This window comes from Lemur catta, chromosome 5 (genome assembly GCF_020740605.2).
Source record: "Lemur catta isolate mLemCat1 chromosome 5, mLemCat1.pri, whole genome shotgun sequence".
Taxonomy (NCBI): Eukaryota; Metazoa; Chordata; class Mammalia; order Primates; family Lemuridae; genus Lemur; species Lemur catta.
Window position 1 is genome coordinate 54,979,830 of NC_059132.1, and position 21,940 is coordinate 55,001,769.

Here is a 21,940-nt window from a genome sequence, read left to right on the forward strand (position 1 = left end):
ATGTGATTCCATTTATATGAAATATCCAGAATAGTCACAACATAGATTAGTGTTGCTGAGGCCTAGGGGCATGGGGGACTGCAGGGAGGTGGTTAAGAGATGAAGGAGTTTTTTGGGGGGGAGGGCATGAAAATGTTCTAAAATTGATTGTGACTATTAGACAACTCCCTGCAAATACACTAAAAATCATCAAATTATGCACTTTGAGTGAATTGTGTGGTGTGTCATTATATCTCAGTAAAGCTATTTAAAAAAAAAAGAGACTTTTTTTGGAGACAGAGTCTCACTCTATTGCCCGGGCTAGAGTGCCGTGGCATCAGCCTAGTTCACAGCAACCTCAAACTCCTGGGCTCAGGCGATCCTCCTGCCTCGGCCTCCCAGAGTGCTAGGATTATAGGCGTGAGCCACTGTGCCCAGCCAAAAAGAGATATTTTTAAAACAACAATAAAAAGCCTTGTGACAACATGCCTGATTTCCTCCTGACACGTTCTGGGGGGCCCAAAGCTGGCAGACAGGTCTGTCTGGGTCAGGGCTGGTTTTCCATAATCAGATCATCTGTGATTGGAAAATGACTTCATAGCTTACTGTTTTTGAGGTTTCACTGCCTTTTTGTTTCTGTGGTTGTGACCATGCTTTAATTATGTATAGATTTTGATCACTGTGAAGGTGGTTTTGGAGACAAAATAATTCTGACTCAATGATAAGTCCTTCATTTCTGCCACATTGTGTTCAAATGAATTATACTTGTTTTTACTTTCTTCTCCTTTTCCCTATAATAACTTTGAGAGCAATGATTTTCTTTTTTCTCTTTGATCATACCTCTTTCGGACGTCTTTAAGTGAGTGTTTGGCAATATGTTGTTAATTGGAGGAGGGAGATCTTTACCAAGTGTGGTCATGTGATTTACGACCCCACCCCCACCCAATAAAAGGCTAATTAAAAGGGAAAATTTTAAAAACTTAGTAGCACCGAGAGGAATGAACCAATTGTGAGTTACCAGTGTCAGACTTTAACAGAAATGAACAGTGAACTAAAAAGGGTAGCAAAACTCTAATGGGAGGGGAAAAACGTGTGGATCCGGCTGGTGCAGCGAGAACCGTGACCCACGAGGCCAGCATGTGGGTGCACAGAGAAATCTGGAGTCAGTATGTATCATGTCAGCAGTCAGCTCACACTCAGTGTCTGGGCTGTAGCTACATTGTTGTGATGTTGGGGAATAACGTAAAGGATATTAGGATATTAATATGTTCCTCATTTGTGGCTAAAGGTTTAGAGATAAGAGTTGAAATATAAATATTCTCATAAAAGGTGACATACTGACTCTGGGCACAGCTCAGGGCTTAGTTTCACTAAGGCTCAAATTATTAAAAACCAGTTCTTTCCCAAAGAACGAATGTTCGAGAAGGCAGAGGCCTCGGGTCCAAGGGCAGTGGAGGTGAGGGGAGTGGGTATTGCAGAGCAGGGCGTAGTGGCTTCAGATTTAGACATGTTCAAGTGCAGTCGTGAAAGATCATGTTGGGCTTGTTTGTCTTACACCTTGGGAACTTTTGCCCCTTTTATAGGAAAACAAACAGGTTAACTTCTTTGTACAGGTTAAGATTTAACAGACAGGTTAACCTCTTTGTACAGGTTAAGATTTGCATGTCATGGTAATATTTTATTGGGAGTAAAAACAAAAATAGGAATGAGTTTATGGGGGGGGGGTTAGCCAACTTCCCCTCTCCTCTTGCTCCCCTAGCGAGGTGCTTAGATGAAGGCCACAGCATTGGAGTGAGGAAGACAGAGTTGACTGGCCAACCCTCGTTCTTCCTGGGAACTCTTCCCAACTTGCCCTCGTTGTGCTTCCTTGAGTTTCCATAATATGACATATTTGCACCAGTGGCACCCGCAGAGCTCAGAGTTGTGCAGAGAGAGCTTGAGGAAATGAAATGGAAGCCAAGGACAAGATTTCCTGAATATTTAAGAATCTGTTTACTGGAAAGATTTTGTGGCTGAGGTCTAGGTTTAAGGACATATAGAATTTGGTGGTGTGAATCAAAGTTTAAATAATTTGATGAGTGAATCTCGTTTGCCTCTGCTGTTGCATGTCTCTTGAGCAGGTGCTCTGTGTGTTTGATCAGGGTAGACCTCAAAGGGTGACTGTCTTGTCCTCAAAGTAGGCACAGGGCTGGAGGCATGATCTGGCTCTTGAATGCTATTGTTCACGTCTGTGCTCCTTGGTTTATTTTGGTACAGCATGTAGCCGTGAGTTCAGGCAGCGGGCAGAACGATCTGGAAAAGATGACCAGCATCCTGGAAGCTGTGCCACAGATTAAGTTTATTTGCCTGGATGTGGCTAACGGGTATTCGGAACATTTTGTGGAATTCGTGAAACTCGTCCGTGCCAAATTTCCCGAACACACCATTATGGTAGGTATGGTGGAACAATTTCAAGACGGGGATGAAAAGAGGGTCGTTCAGTGTATTGGGGGGAGCTGTATTCTCTTCGGGGCTTTTAGTGCCTCCTTCGTCAAAGATGGGCAGAGAATCAAAGGATAGGCCACTGCTGTCTGTGGAAGATCGGAAAGCTAGCTCTCCTCTGTAAAAATAAAATCCCAATCGACATCTTAGGGTGCTGGCTCCTTATTTTTACCAAATATCATAAAATGTTTCTTATCATGTGATACCTTTTTAAAAGCCCTGTTTTACTCCTTAACAAAGAGTGTAAGTGAACGTTATACTGAACCGTATATTGAACTGTAACTAGATTTCAGTCTAACGTATTTCGGTCTTCTGTGTCCTGACCCTACTGCCAGTAGAAAACGCTGCTCTAGGAGTCGAAATCCACAATAAGGAGATTTCATAATAGTCCACTACTGATGGCAAATCAGTCAGTGTGGTATTTGATCTAGGAGCCCTTTTATTTTTGGAGCCAGAGTCCCACTCTGTCCCCCTGGGTAGAGTGCAATGGCGTCATCATAGCTCACAGCAACCTCAAACTCCTGGGCTCAAGCGATCCTCTTGCCTCAGCCTCTGGAGTAGCTGGGACTATAGGCATGTGCCACGATGCCTGGCTAATTTTTCTGGTTTTAGTAGAGATGGGGTTGCTCCTGAGCTCAAGCAGTCCTCCCACCTCGGCCTCCCAGAGTGTTAGGGTTACAGGTGTGAGCCACTATGCCCATACTAGGAGCTTTGTTTCCTGACTTAGCCTATATTTCCCCAATTATCAGCGCCTTCTCTAGTTAGAATGTGTATTTGTGGGCCAGACATGGTAGCTCACTCCTGTAATCCCAGCACTTTGGGAGGCTGAGGTGGGAGGATTGCCTGAGGACAGGAGTTAAGACCAGCCTGAGCAACATAGCAAGACCCCGTCTCTGCAAAAACTAAAAAAATAGCTGGCTGTGGTGATGTGCACCTGTAGCCCCAGCTACTGAGGAGGCTGAGGCAGGAGGATCCCTTGAGCCCAGGAGTTTGAGGTTATAGTGAGTTATGATGATGCTACTGCACTCCAGCCCAGGCAACAGAGTAAAATCCTGTCAAAAAAGAAAAAAGCCAAAAACAATGTGTATTTGTGACTTCTGGGAAAGGTGGATTTGCAGAAAAAGCAAGTAGAAGCTCTAGGGTTCACAGTTGGGCTTTTGGAAAAACCTGTACTGTAATTTTGCATGTCTTTACTGGTCTTAATTACTATGGCCCTGATTGACTGATGCCTAGATAATTTACCTAATCTCTTTTTTTGAATTTTTTTGAATTTCTTCTTACGTTTCATCGTTGTAAGGAAGTTAGGAGGCAGGAATTGTAACTGTTAATGGAGTTAAATCTTCTGTTAAAGGACTTCTAAGGATTTTTTTTTCTTTTCTTATTTCAGCATATTATGGGGGTACAAGTGTTTAGATTATGTATATTGCCCTTAGCACCCCCCTCAGTCAGAGCTTCAAGTGTGTCCATCCCCCAGATGGTGCGCATCACACTCATTATGTATGTGTATACCCATCCTCTCCTCCCTCCTCCCATCTGCCCGACACCCAATGAATGTCATTCCTATATGTGCACTTAGGTGTTGATCAGTGAAACCAATTCGATAGTGATTTCTAAGGATTTTTAATGAGAGTATGTTATGCTCTCCAAACTCACAGGAAGAAAGGATCAAGAATTATTCCAAGGTCAACCTGCTGTACCAGTGTTAGAAGTGGGGTGGGAAATAGCAAAACTCATTTTACCCTCCATAATAGTGCTGCCAACTTCATTGTTTTTTGATAATAACGTTTGTTGAATATTGTAAGTAATAAGAAATATATCTGTATGTATTGGTCTCTGCCTCCACTTTCCCAGACTGAACTCTTAAAACCCTTGTAGATAGGGGTAGTAGGAGAATCTTCTGTTCTAATGATTGGTCTTTGACTCTGGTCCCCGAGACAGAACTTCTAGAACCTTGTGATTTCCAGAGTGCTAAGGGCATTGACACAGAGTTCCTAACCCCTTGGGATTTCTTGGGTGATAGGAGCAGCTTTCATTCTAATGGGGTGACTCTTGGGCGCTCTTGGGTCGGGGCTGGTCACCAGGCGGACCAAGCCGTGATTAGAAGCTTGGAACTTGCACCCCGCCGCCATTCTCCAGAAAGGGTAGAGGGGCTGGAGATTGAATTAATAATCCATCGTGAGTATGTGATGAGACCTCCATAAAAACTCCAAGAATACGGGATTTGGAGAGCTTCCTGGTTGGTAAACACGTCGCCATGCTGGGAGGAGGGGTTCACCCAGCCCTGTGGAGACAGAGGCTCCTCCAGACCTTGTCCTGTGTCTCCTCGTTTGGCTGTTTATCTGCATCATATCCTTTGTTAGTATAATAAACTGGTAAGCATAAGTGTTTCCCTAGGTCTGTGAGCCGCCCTAGCAAATTAATTGAACCTGAGAAACGGGGCCGTGGGACCCTCTGGTCTGTAGCCAAGTTGGACAGAAGTTGTGGGTAACCTGCTCCTTGGACTTGGCATCTGAACATGGCAGGGCGGCAGCATTGTGGGACTGAGCCCTAACCTGTGGGGTCTGACCCCGTCTCGAGGTTGGTAGTGTCAGAGTCAAGTTGAATTGTAGAACACCTGCAGGTGTCTGCCGGAGAATTACTTGGTATGTGGGCAGCCTTCCCCATTTTGGTCATGGAAGTGTTCTGTGTTGGGCAATAAGACTAAGAAAAGGAGTTTGTTTGTTTGTTTTCTTATGTTAAACAAGTCCCTGCCATATTTCTGAAGGTTTACATCCATTTTCTTTTCTTTATGACATTTCTGTAAAGAGTAGAAACTATCACCTTGAATTTACTACCCCTGAGGAATCTTAAGCTCTGATTTGTTCTTAGATTTTGGAATTTTCATAAGGCCACACCGACATTAAGTGACAGAGCTGGGGTTTGAAGCCATGTTGGTCTGACTATGAAGTCTTGGACTTCATAGGGCTCTACCAGTTAGCCCATGCTGCCTGCAGAGACTTGTCAACATAACCCATCCTTGTTAACCTTAGTGACAAAGCTCCCTTCTTCCACTGGGCAGTAGGTAGTGGAGGGTGATGACGTCACCCGCTGTTGTGACCCAGCAATGCTTGTGTGTGTCTCTGTGAGCCCCACGTAGCTGCTCCGCCCCAGCGTTCTGTGGTTAATAACATTTTCTCTTGGGACATGTTAAAAGAGGAAGCAGAAAGCTGGATTCCCAGGACAGCAGAACCGCCCATGCCCCGGCTGGGACCTGGTAACACATAAACAGCATCTGGCATTAAACCTGTGGCCCCTGCCTGGGTCTGTAGAAAGAGCTTGGCAAAGATTTGCTGACCCCAAGAAGCGTCCTTTGTTCATTCCTTCCTGAAAGGAGGCGCGGAGATAGGCCCAAGGTGGCCGTTGACAGGCCTGATCTGGGGTGGGGCCATCAGACCTTTCTAGGTCACCTCTCTTAGTTTCATAGCTCTGGAGATACGAGGCACTAATGAACTTGGGAAGCTGCTGTTGACATTTCTTGACATTGTAGTGTACAAATGAGTTATGAAGGATTAGGAATCAGAAATTACATGGATTTAACCAGGCGATTTATTGGTTCCACCTTTTGTTGTAATTCATTTTATGTATTGTGAAATGTGACACATTCAGAAAATGGGCAAAAAAAATGGACGTTTAATAAATAATCATGAAATAAGCACCATTTCCGTGTACCGACACTCAGAATCCCCCTACTCGCCACCTCAGACGAACCCCACCCTAACTGTGATAATCTTTGCTGTCTCTAGTTTTGCCACTTACTTATGCATTCCTAAATAATGTCATTTTTGAACCTTATATTAATGCTAATCCTTTACATCTTTTGTATCTTCTTTTGCTAGGTAGTATACTCGACTTCCACCGCGTCAGTTTATGTCAGCTATGTAGTACTCCGTGGTTCCTGGAGCTGATTTTTAATACTGTTTTCCAGGTGCCTCACTTGCTGTTTTCCTTTGTAGGGGTGAGGGGAGACTTCCCCTTTCCCCGGAAAGTTCACTGAAAGATCAACTCACAATTAAGGCAGATCAATAAGAGAAAGGTTTATCACCATGCACATGGGAGAATCACAGAGTGATTGATTACCTAGTATCCCAATGAAGTTCAGATATTTTTCTATGGGCCTTTTAGTGGGGGGGGGAAATGAGGATTATAGGTAATTCTGTTTAGGGGCCCTTAAAGGGTTGCTAGGGAGGATGAATGGATGGGGGAAACTGATTGACTTGTAAATTAACCTGAGAGGCAGGTATTATGTTTTCAATGATTTGGGCCAGGTCTGGTGGCCTTCTGTAATATATTCAGAGAAAGGGAAGTCAGTTGTCCCCTTTGTTCTTTTGATCCATCGGTCTGGTTTATGCAGACAGAGGGAAAGCCCCTCCAATGCTGCAATGCAAACTACTCTTTATACCAAGGAGCCATATTTTGGGGTGAAATTTCCTGAGCTCCTTCTCCTCTCTACTTTGCAGCTGGTTGTGTAACACTGTTAAAACTGCTAACTCAGTGACCTTTGTCTTCGTCTGTTTGGGCTGCTAACATAAAATACCATAAACCAACTGGTTTATCAACAACAGAGATGTATCGCTCACGGTTCTGGAGGCTGGAAGTCCCAGATCAAGGCACCAGCACATTTGGTGTCTGGTGAGGGTCCTCTTCCTCACAGATGCTGCCTTCTTTTTTTTTTTTTTTTTTTTTGAGACAGAGTCTCGCTTGCCCGGGCTAGAGTGAGTGCCGTGGCGTCAGCCTAGCTCACAGCAACCTCAAATTCCTGGGCTCAAACAGTCCTCCTGCCTCAGCCTCCCGAGTAGCTGGGACTACAGGCATACACCACCATGCCCAGCTAATTTTTTCTATATATATATTTTAGTTGGTCAGATCATTTCTTTCTGTTTTTAGTAGAGACCGGGTCTCGCTCTTGCTCAGGCTGGTCTTGAACTCCTGAGCTCAAACAATCCACCCGCCTCGGCCTCCCAGAGTGCTAGGATTACAGGCGTGAGCCACCGTGCCCGGCCAATGCTGCCTTCTTGCTGTGTCCTCACATGGTGGATGGGGCAAACAAGCCCCCTGAGCCTCTCATTTATGAGGGTTCCACTCTCATCACCTAATCACCTCCCAAAGGTCCACTTCCTGATACCATCATCTAGGGGGTTAGGTTTCAACAGAGGAATTTTGGGGGGAGACCAACATTCAGATCATACCTTTCCCTGCAGTCAGTGTGAAACTGGGGAAGTTGCATTCTTTCTGAATCTCACTTTCCTCACCTTGTCGATGGAAAAAAAGCCAAACTCTATAAAATAAAGAGGTTTATATTGAGTCAAATGTCAAGACCATAGCTTGGAGCCATGCCCAGAAAGCCTTGAGCAAGTGGACTCATAGTGGTTGGATTACAGTATGGTTTTATACATTTAGGGAGACAGGGATTACATGTAAAGTCATAAATCAATACATGGAAGGTGTACTTTGGCCGGAAAAGGTGGGACATTTCAAAGGGGGAGGGCACTTTATAGGTTATAGGTGGGTTTAAAGACTCTTTGATTTGTAATCGGTTAAAGAAATGAAGCTTTGTCTAAAGGCTTGGAATGTTTTAAGATAATGAGGTCTGTTAATCAGAGACAAGCAACCAGAAGTCTACCCAGACACAGAGATTTGTTGTGTAAATCGAGGACCTGCAGGTTTGTTGTGCATAGCCTTAGGCCTGTTAATGAGTAACAAAGGCTGTCTCTAAGAAGGGAGGGGGGCCTGATGAGGCAGGTCTGACCTCCCTCCTCATGGCCAGCAACTCAGTTTTAGGGTATCCCCTTGGCCAAGAGGGGTCCATGCAGTCAGCCAGTGGTGTGGGAGCCTTAAGATCTTATTTTCCCAGCCTGAGCAAGAGCGAGACCCAGTCTCTACTAAAAATAGAAAGAAATTATCTGGACAACTAAAAATATATATAGAAAAAAATTAGCCAGGCATGGTGGCGCATGCCTGTAGTCCCAGCTACTCGGGAGGCTGAGGCAGTAGGATTGCTTGAGCCCAGGAGTTTGAGGTTGCTGTGAGCTGGGCTGACGCCATGGCACTCACTCTAGCCTGGGCAACAAAGCAAGACTCTGTCTCAAAAAAAAAAAAAAAAAAGATTTCATTTTAGTTCGCAGCCTGTGAGAAAAGGAGGTTGAGGATCATAGGGCTGGAGAACGATTGTGGTGCTCTGATGGCTGCTGTTTTGTAAGCAGTGCAGCCTTCACCAACAGTTGCTCAGAAAAAGAGGAGGAGGATGGGGTATGTATTGGGGTTGTTTGTTTGAAGAAGAGAGAGAAAACATATGTCACATGTGATAGCAGAAGTGCATTAGTGTCCCAGAGCTCTCCATTGCAAGGACAAAGACCAGGGGAGACGGTGGTGCAGGAAGGAGGGAGGCTGGGTACGATGAGGGAGGGGGTGGTTTGCCAGTGCAGAGCTTGGGGTTGCTGTGGGGGATGAGGCTGGGAGCAGGGAGGTGGTGCAGAGTCCCCGCCGGGCAGCCGCTGCCAGCGAGGGCCCAGGGATGATGTGTTTTCATTGCTCTTGTTGGTTTCCCCAGCAATGAACAGGAGACTTTGGCGACATAGATGTTTATTCCTAAGCCATTCTTTGCCTGTACTGACCCCTGAAGTCTGTGATTCATTCGGAAACTCATGCTCTCGGTTTTTGGTGTTTTGAAAACGTAATTTCTCTTATGGCATTTGGAGGCATTGTGAAGGCACATTCGCATTTATCCAGTGTTTTGGAACCGAAAGATGTGAGTGCCCAGTGTTAGTGATCGTGACAATGCAGTGCGCAGAAGGGAAGCTCAGACACATTCCCGGCGGAAGCTGCCGGTTCCCAGTCCCTGCGTTAGGAGCGAGAGCCTGCTGCTCTCTGTGCCCAGGGCCGTCCTGGGTTTCCTTCTTGTCTTTCTTCTAAGGTGAAAGATGCCACATGGGGAGGGGAAGCAGGGATTTGTAGGGAACATCTTTGACAGAAAAGGGTCCTGTGGAGATGCTGGCTTATGGAGAGAAGACTGGAACAAGTCCTGTCACCATGTGCCTGGCAGCTTCCAGAGAGGAAAGAGAATCATGTGTTCTGGGTGCTTCCCAGGTACTGTGGGAAGAGGCACTAACTTCAACTAGGTACTTTTTTTCGAATAACAAATCTTTGAGTAAGGAGGATGACACTTTTATTGATGTAAAACTTTGTCTTAGCTCAGGGCACTTTGCAAGGCTTACACAGCCAGTGAGAGGCAGACTTGGTGTTGGGGGTCAGGTGGCTTGCCTGGGGCCTGTGATTGTCACACCACGCTGTCGCCAGCCTTGTGCCACCAGCTCAGGCTTGCTGGGATGTGGCCGTCCTTATGTTGGGTCTGAGGAATGCTTTTGTGCTGGTGGCTCTTTCTGACCCCGTCTGGAGGAGGTGGGTGTGTGAGACCTAATCTGTGCAGAGTAGACTAGAGGCCTAGCTCTGTTCCCTTGGGGCAGTGCCACCTCCACAGTCGGGGGTACCCCGGGAGCCATGGGCAGGGCCTTGGCATTTCCATGCATGGCTGATGGCGCATTCACCTGCCTGCATTCTTTCTCCAGCAGCTGTGGTCAGGCAAGGGTCTGAGCCACACAGAGATGCCCCTGCTCTGTACCTTTTCCCAGAGAGGTGGACACCTCCTTTCGGTATTTCTCACAGGTGCGGGGCTGTGGGCAGCTTTGCTGGTTGAGCGTGCCTCCCTGAGGTACCAGGGACATGTGAGGCTGATGATGGCACTTCTCAGGCCTCGTTCCCTGGATTTCCTGTTTTTGCACTCTTTCTGGAACTGTGGCTGAAAGCTATGAAGGGCCTCAGGAGTTCAGGTGATGTTTATCTCCAAGAGTCACACAATAAACTCGATTTAACGTGATCTGAAAGGTGGTTATTGCCTTGACAGCATCCGTGGTTCCGCGGGCAGGTGGAGGGACATTTTCCATGTGCTCGGGAGAAAGCGCTGGGGCTGATACTCTGTCCCCGATGTTAGGGGCTGGCAGGCTGTGGGCCCAGTCCAGCTCGCTGCCTGTTGACTGCCCTCTGCCTTTTATCATTCTACGGGAAACAGTTTTCTTGGCAGAGGGCCTCGGAAGAGCCAGGAAACAGTGGGTAGAGGAGTTAGTGTTTAATGAGTACAGTTTCAGATGATGAAAAAGTTCTGGAGATAATGGTGACAGTGGCACAACAACGTGAACAAATGTACTTCATGCCACTGTACCATACCCCTAAAAGTGGTTAAAACAGTAAACTTTATGTGAGGTGTATTCAACCATAATTACAGAAAACTAAAAAAAAAAAAAAAAAAAAAGTGGGTAGAAGAGCAAGATACAGAACTCACTCTTAAGTGGAGGGACTAACATTTGCTGAGCACCACTGCGAGTCAGACGCTGCTAAGAATTTGAGAGAACTTTCTTTACAGATTTTATAATGACCACAAGTGGGTATGACTAGCCCTATTTTATATAGCAGGGTAAACTTCAGAGTTGAAGTGACTTGCAAGAAACCACACAGGAAGACGGAGGTCCAGCATCATTCTATCCCAGGGCTGTCTTTGTTTATTTACTTATTGTTTTTGGAGACAGACTTTTGCTTTGTTGGCCAGGCTGGAGTGCAGTTGCATGATCATCGCTCGCTGTAATCTCAAACTCCTGTGCTTAAGCAATCATCCTGCCTCAGCCTCCCAAGTAGCTAGGATTACAGGCATATGCCACTGCACCTGGCTAATTTTTTTTATCTTATTTTTTTTGTAAAGACCGGGTCTAGCTATGTTCTATGTTGCCCAGGCTGATCTCAAACTCCTGGCTTCAGGTGATCCTCCCACCGAAGCCTCCCAAAATGCTGGGATTACAGGTGTGAGCCACTGCACCCAGCCAACCCTAGGTCTTTCTGAACTTATTTTGCCATAGATGTTGGGATCTAAAGGAAAGCTTGAAAAATTGGGGCAAATCGATTTTGGTTTTTATTTTTGCTCAGAGGACTTTTGTCTTAGTCTGTTTGGGCTGCTATATAACTGACGGTATAAGATACTGTAAACTGCATAGCTTATAGAAATGAGAAATTTATTTTCACAGTTCTGGAGACTGGGAAGTCCAAGATGAAGGCACCAGCAGATTCAGTGTCTGGTGAGGGTCTGCGTCCTGCCTCACACACTGTCTTTTCACTGTAACCTTATGTGGTGGAAGGGGTGAGGGGTCTCTCAGGTCTCTTTTATAAGGGCACTAATCCCATTCATGAGGGCTCTGCCTCCATGACCTAATCGCCTCCCGAAGGCCTTCACCTCCTGGTGTCATCACCTTGGGCGTAAGGATTTCAACACATGAATTTTGGGGGAAATAGACATTCAGACCAGAGCAACTTTTTTTTTGTTTGTTTGAGATAGTCTCACTCTGTTGCCCAGGCCTTAGTGCAGTGGTGTCATAACTCACTGCAACCTCAAACACTTGGGCTCAAATGATCCTCCTGCTCCAGCCTGCTGAGTAGCTGGGGCTGCAGGTGTGCACCACCACGCCCACTTACTTTGTTCTATTTTTTGTAGAGACGGGGTCTCTTGCTCAGGCTGGTCTCGAACTCCTGGCTTCAAGCAATCCTCCCACTTTGGCCTCACAGAATGCTAGGATTACAGGTGTGAGCCACTATGCCTGGCCAGTTTTGTCTCTTTTTATGTCTTTTTCCCCAGCCCTCAACCTCTCCTTGACAAAGCAGAGCATTTGTTGCCGTCCAGAGCATGAGGGAGTCTGGACGGTGCTCGGCCTCCCCAGGAAGAGGGAACATCTAGCTGAAATTCCCACCTTCCTGCTTCAGGGCCCCGGATGAGGGTTCACAGCTTCTGTTTTATCGTGTCTGCCCAGGAAATGGACGTGCGTGAACTATCTGGGTGGCCAGAGTGCTGTGCTGCTGTGTGCACCACGTTCTGACGGTCCTGTATCCACTGCACACCCGAGGTGCTTCGTGCCCAGATAAAGCAGACTGCTCACACAGTCACCCCCGGCCAGCTCCTCCCGGCTTCCCTGTGTCAGCCTGCGTGCCCAGAGGCTACCATAGTGGTAGGCCAGGGTCTTCTCCAAAGCCTGACCAGACTCCTATGATTGCTGTCATTTCTGATTTGGTCTTTTCCTCCTTTGCCTTATTTTTGCCCTTCGTGGTTTCCAACTCGAACAGACAGCTTTTTGTTTCCGCCAGTGGAAACTCCCCTGTCCCCTGCTTGTTGTGATGTGCCGCGTGGTTGAGGCATTCCAGAATCACTCTGGGTTTTTCCACATAGCGGCGGTGACCACGTTCTGACCACAGATGGATACAGGAGCCATCCATGCAGGTAGCTCAGGGGAGAGGGAGACATTGGTAGAAGCTTCTGGGTTACTAAGACAGTGCCAGCCTTCTCGATACTTTAAAACTTACTTTGACCCTACCTGGCTGTACCTGCTGTGTCCATTGTGAGCTGACTTTTTTTTTTTTTGGTGGCAAATATCTATTCCCTTAGTGTAGAACTTTAATAAATTTAAAAGCAAGTGAAATCAGTGTAACAATAATGTATTAAACAACATTCAGTTAATTCAACATAGAGAGCAAAAAAATGAACAAGGTATTTTTCTTTTTCCCAGAGTTCTACCAAGTTTAAAAATTCACATATAAACATAAATAAAATACATAATAGAATATGCTAAGTGACATCAGAGGAGTACAAAGTGCCACTGAGAATGCAAAAGAAGTGGTCACTTGTAATTGGGAGGCTTTCTGAAAGAGATGGCAATTAGATTTAAATGACCTCAAAACAGTAGTAGGATTTTATTTCTTGCTGCTGACTTTTTACATTTTTTAATTTTTTTAATTTTTATTTTTTATTTCAGAGTATCATGGGGCATTGTGAACTGACTTAAATCAATTTATTTTGCCTAAAGTAGGCCCTTGAAATAAAATGGTTCATAGGCCGCACCAGATTGGGAAAAAAGAATCCACGTTGAAAATGAAATTGTGCGGAGGGCTGAGAGTAGTTTCTCGTAAGGTTTTTTTGGTCTTGTTTTTTTCACTTGATTGTTTAGCAAGTCAAGTAGTGAGGAAGAACTGGAGCTCGAGTCCAGTTGTTTTTGGTCATTTGTTAAGTGAAAAGTAGTACCTCATTGGTATCTTAATTTACATTTGATTATTAGTGAGGCTGAACACTTTCTCTATTTTTATTAGCCACTTTATTTCTTTTATTGGTTTGTTCATGTCCTTTGGCACTTAATGAAGTATTAGCATTTTTCCTATAGATTTGTAAGAGTTCTTACTATGTTAAGGTTAGCCTTTGTCATCATTGCAGATCTCTATCTGGCTATTTGTTGATCATATGAATATGTGTGTTTGTGTGCATATAACTTTTTAGTTTTATGTAGACAGCTCTGTATTTATGTTTTTTCACCATTATGCTTGTTGCAAGTATTTAAGGTTTTCTGAATTGGGTGGGGGGATACAACTTTTACTTTTAATTCTTTAATCTCCCTCTGGTTCTCTTGCTGGGCTGTCAGTTTCCATTGTCAGCTGCTGTTTAGATTAAAGTAGCTTTGAGGCTTCCTCATCACTTTTTTCCAACATCGTTTTATAGGAAGTGAAAAGTCACCTTTTCTAGGTTAGAAATGAAAAATTCCCTCTGGGAATCAATTCAGCAGAAAGACACTTGGGCTTCTGTGCAGAAAATACGAGCAGAATGGGTAGGGATGCATTTTGCAAAGCATGACTTTGCACAGTTGTGAAATCTCAGTCAGGGCGTCTTGCCAAGTATCCTATATACCAGCTGAAGAATCCACAGGGCAGTGAGTTGTAATAAAAAGGGCTATTTTTGCACTCCCAGACCCCTGCAGTGAAAGAACTTGTACTATTTCCAAACCAGACACATCCTTCTGGTTGATAGATTCCGCTGCTTCCTGGCTTCTATGTTTATTCTTTGGGCCAGAGCCTTGTGTTCCATAAACAGAACACATGCCAATGCTATGTGGTCCATAAGGGCCCATCTGCCTTTTCTTGTCTAGATGGGAACCCCAGCCCTAGAGCAGGGCACCCGGGTGTTTTCTTAACCGCTTTCTTATCCTGGCTCCCTCAGGTTCCATAGAGGTTCTTCAGGGGTTTTACAAACTGCAAAGCATTTTATGCACAACAATAAAGACTTTAATCACTGAAGAGGGTTGCATTGCTTATTTTATGTGTTTGGGTTTGCTGTAAGATTTTGTTTTGTCCGCTGCTGAGATGTCCAAAAAGCCCTGACTTAGACACTCTAACGTGTCTTCTAGTTCTAAAATTACACAGTGCTGTGCCTTCTCATACCAGCAGCTCACCCAGGGATCTTTCCCAGAAGTGATCTCCACGTCTCAAATTCTGTGTTTTTATTCAGCGGGGAAGAAAACCAGAACACTTTGGCCCACCAGTGTCAGGCTTAAGTAGACTCAGGAATTTTGTCCAGTGTCCCCCAGGCTCTTTTTGACTTTAGGACATGCACATTCTTGTGTTCAGGTGTACAGGTCCTCAGTCACCAGCAGTAGTTCGTGATCGTGAGCTGTGTTCTTTCTGTCTCAGGCAGGGAACGTGGTGACTGGAGAGATGGTAGAAGAGCTCATTCTGTCCGGAGCAGATATCATCAAAGTGGGAGTTGGACCAGGTAAGACACGTTGGGAGCACAGCAGAGGCTGTGGGGGAGGGGAAAGAATGGGATCTGTGGCTCAGGGGCCTGGAGGTGGCTGGAAGGGAATGAATGAACGACTCATCCACAGGTTCAAAGCACATTTTTTTCTGGAAGCATCATTGGTTAAGCTTCTATAGGAAGCCCCTGATGAGAAGTATCATTGAGCTGCTTTCTGATGCCCCCAGGGCCTTTCTAAATGAGTTTGGATGTGCTTAGAATATGAAGGTCTGGTTCCAGAACATGAATGTGGAAGAAAAGAAGGCAGATTTCATTAATGACTCCACATACCTTGAAGAGGAAGGTGAAGTGAAGAATCCATGGGGATAGTTAATGGACATGAATGAGTTGAGTTTTTGTAAATGTTTGAAGGACATCAAACATTGCAAATCAGCTTGCAGCAATGGGGCCACCTTTGAATTTGACCTGTGGCCCAGGCAGTTATCACCTTTGGCTCCTGGCCTGATACATATTGGTCACAGAGTTTGCTAATATCCTTCTCTCAGGCATTCTCTCCCAGGACCATGCAATGAGTGGAGGAAGGAGGTGGAGACTTTCTGTCCTTACACTGGGTGGCGCCATTTTCTCTCGGGCCAGTTGGTGTTCGTCTTCCCTTTTTGCCATACTTGAAGATGAGCTACCGTGTTTTCAAATTCATCCTTGCACATCCCTTATTTACCAGACACTAAAATTGGAGAGAGGGGAAAAGTACACATTTCCAGCTGGGACTGAAAAACGGCAAAGATTTAAAACAGAAATCTCCCACTCAAAAGACACTACCAAAAAGGGAAGCAAACCATAAACCAATATGAGAGGAGTCAGTGGCAGAGGGTGCTGCTGGCAGGCAGGTGACACCATTGTGACTTGGCACAGTCATCAGCCTCAAGCGAAGAGCGTGCATTGGAAGAGACTGTCAGGAAGAACATAGGTTCATGCAAATACCCAAGCTTTTACAGGGAGATTGTCAAGATTGGGCTTTTCATATTGCCACTCACGTAAGCCAGTTCATAATGTATTCTGAGCAAGAAGAAGCATAACTCTGGTCTTTCCTAAGTGTCTGTCTGCCATTATTGGAAAGTCAAAGAAAGAATAAGGCCCAGTCCCTACTTAGCAGGAGCTCACCCTTAGGGTAGGCTGTAATAGACCAGATTAATAATAGAACAGGCTAATAGACCAGGAAGACTTTTTTCCAAAGAAAAAATACCAGCCACCTATTCAGTCAGATGAGTGTCTGTTAGCTACCATTGTACTGGGTGGGTGCAGGTTAGGATGTGAGGGTGTGTGAGACGTCTCTAGGCTCCTAAAGAGCCTTCCTCGATGTCATCTTGAGCGTTCAGCTGCACGTGTTTCCTTCCCACACGTCCTCTTTGCATACGTTCTGTCTCCCCAGAGGAGTGTTGTCAGCTGCTCCCCCCACCCCAGCCCATCTAGAACAGACAAGACTAAATAAATAGAGTCAGGGGCTTTCTTTGAGCTCGGTGCATGGGAACTACTTTAAATTGATTGGAGACCATATGTAAGTCTCATAAATTCTTTATAGTATTTACACTGGGTATTTATATATCTAAGCGATAACATTACAAAAAGGTTCATTACTGAGAAGCTCCTGGGAACTAGAAAAAAGTATTAAAAATGGGTTCCCCTGGCCCTCTAAGCAGGAGAAAATAATGTACCAATCTCTTCTTTCACCTGAGTGCTGATCAAGACCACTCCAGTGCCTTATTTGAAATTTCTTCCTTGGGTGTTTCCAAGAAAGGCAGTTGGCTTGACCTTTTTGTAGGGCCGTCCCTGCAGCTGAGGCCCCCGATTCCGCCGCTGGGTCTAGCAGGGGAGTGGGAGAGGAGGAGAAGAGCCCGTTCTGAACCAGAGGTTATAAACCTCCTACCCCACTGTGCACAGTACACATCCGGTCACCGGGTGCCTGGTGGGAATGACACCTGTGGGCTGCAGGCCTGTCGTGAGGATGGGTACAGGCAGCCGCCAGGACTTAGTGGATTCTGCCTGCAGGTGGTTGCAGGAGAAGCGGGTGCCTCTGTCCCTCTCCTGGTTTCTCCCCTAAATCCAGGCCTGGGGAGTGTAGACACGTGTCTCTATCTGATCTTGACCCTAAAGACCCCTGGGAGAAATTTGTGGGAAGCTCAGTGGCCTCCCACAGGTGGTGGCAGGGGCGGGCGGGGAGGCTGGGGCGGGGAGGAGTTCACGTCTGCCTTTAAGCTGGCCCCCGAGCACCCCCTCATGGGCACCCAGGAGGGGCTGCACGAGTGGCAGCGGAGACAGGAGTGTGGGTGACTCATTCATCCTTGAGCCCACACATTCTTTCGGTGACTATTTATAGCGCCTTGTTATGTACCAGGCTCGCTCTCAGCGCCTGCTGACAACAACGAATACCCATGGCGCTTACCACGCACGCAGCAGAGGAAACAGATCCTTGGCGTCCTTACATAAATAATGCTCTGAATGCCTCTTTTTGAACTAAGCGCTGTGATGAACAACTTCCTTAGGGCAATGACATTTAAGATGAAGCTGGAAAGATGAAAAAGGGTTGGCCAGGAGAGGGGGACTGGTGGGGGGGTGTGGGAAGAGAGAGAGAGAGAGAGAGAGACAGAGAGAGAATCATGTGCAGAGTCCCTAGGTGGGAGGAGACTGGCCTGTCCCTAGCAGTGGGCAGCAGGGAGGGAGCAGGGGAGCATGACGTGGCTGATCTGAGTAAAGCAGGGAGGGGACTTGAGCACGGAGACCTGTGATAAAGATGCCAGATCGAATATGGAGCTGAGTGAGGCGAGGTGTAGGAGCATGCAGGAGCGGGGTCAGGGCTCTCCGTCCTCTCTAGAGCTTTCTGCAGCCCAGGCCCTGGGCCAAGCCATTCCCCTCCCTGTGTCATTTGCTGTCTGCCACCAGCCCAGGAGGTATGTGCTTTAATTTCCATTTCACAGGCCAGCAGTGAGGTTGAGGGAGGGGAGTAGTTTGACAGAGCTTGGAGGTAAAGAAGGTTCCACGCTGTGGGGGGATCCTGAGAGGTCCCCTAAAGCAGAGTGTGGCTGTGTGGGATAGTGGAGGGAGGCAGAAGGGAATGGGAGAGGCGGGTGCTCGGCCACCACATGGGAGCTGATACCACGGGGAGAGTGGCAGGGACGTGCATGGTAGAGGGAAGGCGATGACAGGAAGGGGGGCCGGAGGGGGTGTGTGGCTAGGTGGTGTGGCTCACAGTGACCTCCATCACGCTGGCAGGGCGGCCCCTCCCCTCCCCTCCTCTGCCACGTCTCCTGTGCCATGGCAGCTTTGCCCCAGCCGGTAAGGCAGGCCTGTGAAGGCAATGGGGGCTGGTTTTATGTCACATTTTGCCCGTGCGTAACTATCTCTCTGTGGGGTCCACAGGTTCCGTGTGCACCACCCGCACCAAGACAGGGGTGGGCTACCCCCAGCTGAGTGCAGTGATCGAGTGCGCCGACTCTGCCCACGGCCTGAAGGGGCACATCATCTCCGTGAGTCTCCCAGCGGGACTGGGGGGGCTCAGGGGTGTCTTGGGATGGGAGGGAGCCGGGCGCTGTGGTTGTGGCAGGCCCAGCAGGCGGCACTCAGCTGAGGTAGCGGGTAGTGTGCTGGGGGACATATGGCAACCTTGGCCACACAAGAAGGGCGTCCCAGTCTGCTGGGGCTGCCGTATCAAACATCCAGTGTCTCGCGGTTCTGGAGGCGGGAAGTGTGAGGTCATGGTGCTTGCAGGGTCGTGCTCTCTCCGCAGGCCCCCGGGAAGGATCTGTTCCAGGCCTCTGTAGGAGCCTCTGGTAGTCCCTTGGCTTGTGACAGTCCAGCTCCAGCCTTCACATGGCGTTCTGTGTGTGTGTGTCTACGTCCAGATTTCTCCTTTGACAAGGACACCAGGATTAGGGGCCACCCTCCTCCAGGCTGACCTTACCTTAACTGATGACATTTGCAAGGACCCTATTTCCAAATAAGGCCAATCACGTTCTGAGAGACTAGGGGTTAGGATGGCAACATGTGGATTTTGTAGGGAACACAATTCAACCCATTGCATATCCCGGATTTGGAGATCGGGAAAGGTTTCCTGGGGTGTGGTAGGGAGGCCTGGTGGTTGCAAAGCTTTGGGGAACCAAATCTCAGTCCGTTTGTCTGAGGTGGGGGTAGCGGGAGGTAAGCTTCAAGGCAGGTGTGCAGAGAGCTGTGGGAGCCACAGCGGGCATCAGCATCGGGACTTCCTCCTAAGAGCACTAGGGAGCTTTTGAAGAGGTCTAAGCAGGAGAGTCCCGAGTGGGTTGATTTGTCTTTAGAAACATCGAACTGGCTGTGTTGGGGGGACTAGCAAGGGGCTAGATAAGGAGAAGGGAGCCCAGCTGGGAAGGCGCTGGTGATTCAGGCGGGAGGGGATGGTGCCCCGCACTAGGTGGTGGCAGTGACCTTGAGAGCCATCCACGGAATGGACCGACATTTAGGAGGCAGAATTAAACAAGCCTGGGCAGTTGCCCAGGTGCTTGGGGACCTGGTAAAGGAGGAGGAGGGGCTGGTTCACTGATAGTAAGAACAGCTGCAAAGGAAGAGGTTCAGGTTGGTACGGAGTTCACTTTGGGGTGTGTTGATTTTGAAGTGCTTGAGGGGCATCAAAGAGGAAGTCCATGAGGCATTGGGTTCAGGAGCTGGAGACCCGGGTGCTGTTAGCCCCAAGGTCATGGGAGCCTTGGGAGTGGACGAAGGAGCCTGGGGAGGATGCGAGGGTGAGAAGTGAGGTTGGCTTGGGAGCCAAGGAGCAGACCAGTGGGCCCACACCATAGAAGGCGAGGCGGGGGGAGCACTGCAGGGACGCAAGAGCAAGTGGGCTGCAGGGCCCGTGCTGGAACCAGGGCGTCCTTAGGAACTGGGAAAGCAGGCTTGGTGACATGTTGGGGCAGGAGTTAAATTTCTGTGGGTTGACAAATGTATGGGAAGGAGAGAGGTGAGGAGAGGCAGACGGTATTCTCGCAGCACTCTCAGGAAGCTCCTGCACGAATGGCACCACCACCGCCACCAGCCACTCACTCTGGTTAAGGGTCGAGTGAAGCAATGAGTGCCAAATCGACATCTGTCCTCAACTTACCCAAGCATCTACTCCAGCTTCATCAGTGTGACCACCACTCAAACTGGCAGTTCTGAGATGCTCAGAACAGGACAGAACATGTCGGAGCCGACGGACAGTAATAGAGTGTCTTCCGTTTATGTGAACGTTTTATTTACATATGTGTGTGTGTGTACGTATACACAGGCAGTCCCCCGTTTATGGACAAGCTGACTTAAGGTGTCCCATACTTACGGACAGGCTCCCAAAGCTCCCCGTAAGGATTACTTGTAATTAAATAATCAAATCAATAACTTGGGAACTAGTTTCTTCCATGCTTGTAAACCAATCCACATGGGGTAAGGGTTTGCTGGTGCAGCGTCTGTAAGTGTTGGGAGAAAGGCCAGACACCATGATCCATTGGGAAAGTATCAGGTTTCAGTCGCTTGGAACAATTATAAAGGATAAAGTGAGAATAATGGAACCTATGAAGGCAGTGCTCCAGTGAAAGCATCAATTATTACTAAGCAGCGTAGTGGATTAATTATTGAAACAGAAAATTTATCGATTTGGTTAGAAGATCAAAATAAGCATAACATTCCCATTAGCCTAGCGTGATGCAATATTAGGGGAGTGTTAACCTTTAATATTCTTTTTTGAAATGTCTCCTATCTCCTATCTAAATGTTTTATATGAGGTTTGTTTTTTTTTGAGACAGAGTGACAGAGTCTCACTCTGTTGCCCAGGGTAGAGTGCCATGGCATCAGCCTAGCTCACAGCAACCTCAAACTCCTGGGCTCAAGTGATCCTCCTGTCTCAGCCTCCTGAGTAGCTGAGACTACAGGCATGCACCTCCATGCCCGGCTGATTTTTTCTATATATTTTTAGATGTCCAGCTAATTTCTTTCTATTTTTAGTATTTCTATTTTAGTAGTAGACAGGGTCTCGCTCTTGCTCAGGCTGGTCTCGAATTCCTGAGCTTGAGCAATCCTCCTGCCTCGGCCTCCCAGAGTGCTAGGATTACAGGTGTGAGCCACTGCGCCCGGCCTATATGAGTTTGTTTTTATGTTCTGGTAGTTTTAAAAGAAAGAACACAGTAGTTTCTGTAACTTATTATTCTAGTACAGGGGTATTATTACAGTATTACTGTATTTTTATTGCCACCTATGAGCCATTATAGTATTGTTACTGCTATTGTCATTATTACCACTGTATGTGCAGTGTTCTTCAGGCATCTGAGTTACACACAAATCTGACCTAAAGATGTTCTCAGGAACACATCTCATCCATAACCTGGGGACTCTGTGTGTGTGTGTGTGTGTGTGTGTGTGTGTGTGTGTGTGTGTGTGAGAGAGAGAGAGAGAGAGACAAATTTGGAGTAGTGGCATATTTTTAGTGGTTCTAAAACAACGTTGACTCCTACTAAGTATATTAAAATAAACCTTCAGCTCTTTCCCCTTGTACAGTCGCTCAGCCAAGTTCCCATATTAAATCATTGATGGGTGATGTAAAAAAAAAAAAACAAAACATCCAAATGCAGGAAATGACATATCCCTGGGGATTGATGGCTTGTTGATTTCGGCTCAGCATTTCAGGCTATTGAGATTTGATTTCTGGACCTGCTTTTAGGGCATTATTACATTCTTTAAAAACCCCTTGGTGATTTCATCTCCTCTGAGCCTAACTACGGCATGTGGGCACTGCAGCCTTTGCCTCCCTTCCCGTGACTTTCAGGTAACAAGCGGAGTGAGGAT

The 21,940-nt window shown here is 47.0% G+C and overlaps 1 protein-coding gene across 1 annotated transcript in view; it reads left to right on the forward strand.

Annotated features, from left to right (window-relative positions):
• The window catches only part of GMPR (guanosine monophosphate reductase), a 44,477-nt gene that overhangs the window by 10,547 nt on the left and 11,990 nt on the right, over nt 1–21,940 (forward strand). Inside the window, exons 4-6 of the mRNA XM_045551838.1 lie at nt 2,236–2,409; nt 15,037–15,118; nt 18,515–18,621. Of these exons, the coding sequence (XP_045407794.1) occupies nt 2,236–2,409; nt 15,037–15,118; nt 18,515–18,621 (363 nt within the window). The remainder of the gene's footprint in view (nt 1–2,235; nt 2,410–15,036; nt 15,119–18,514; nt 18,622–21,940) is intronic.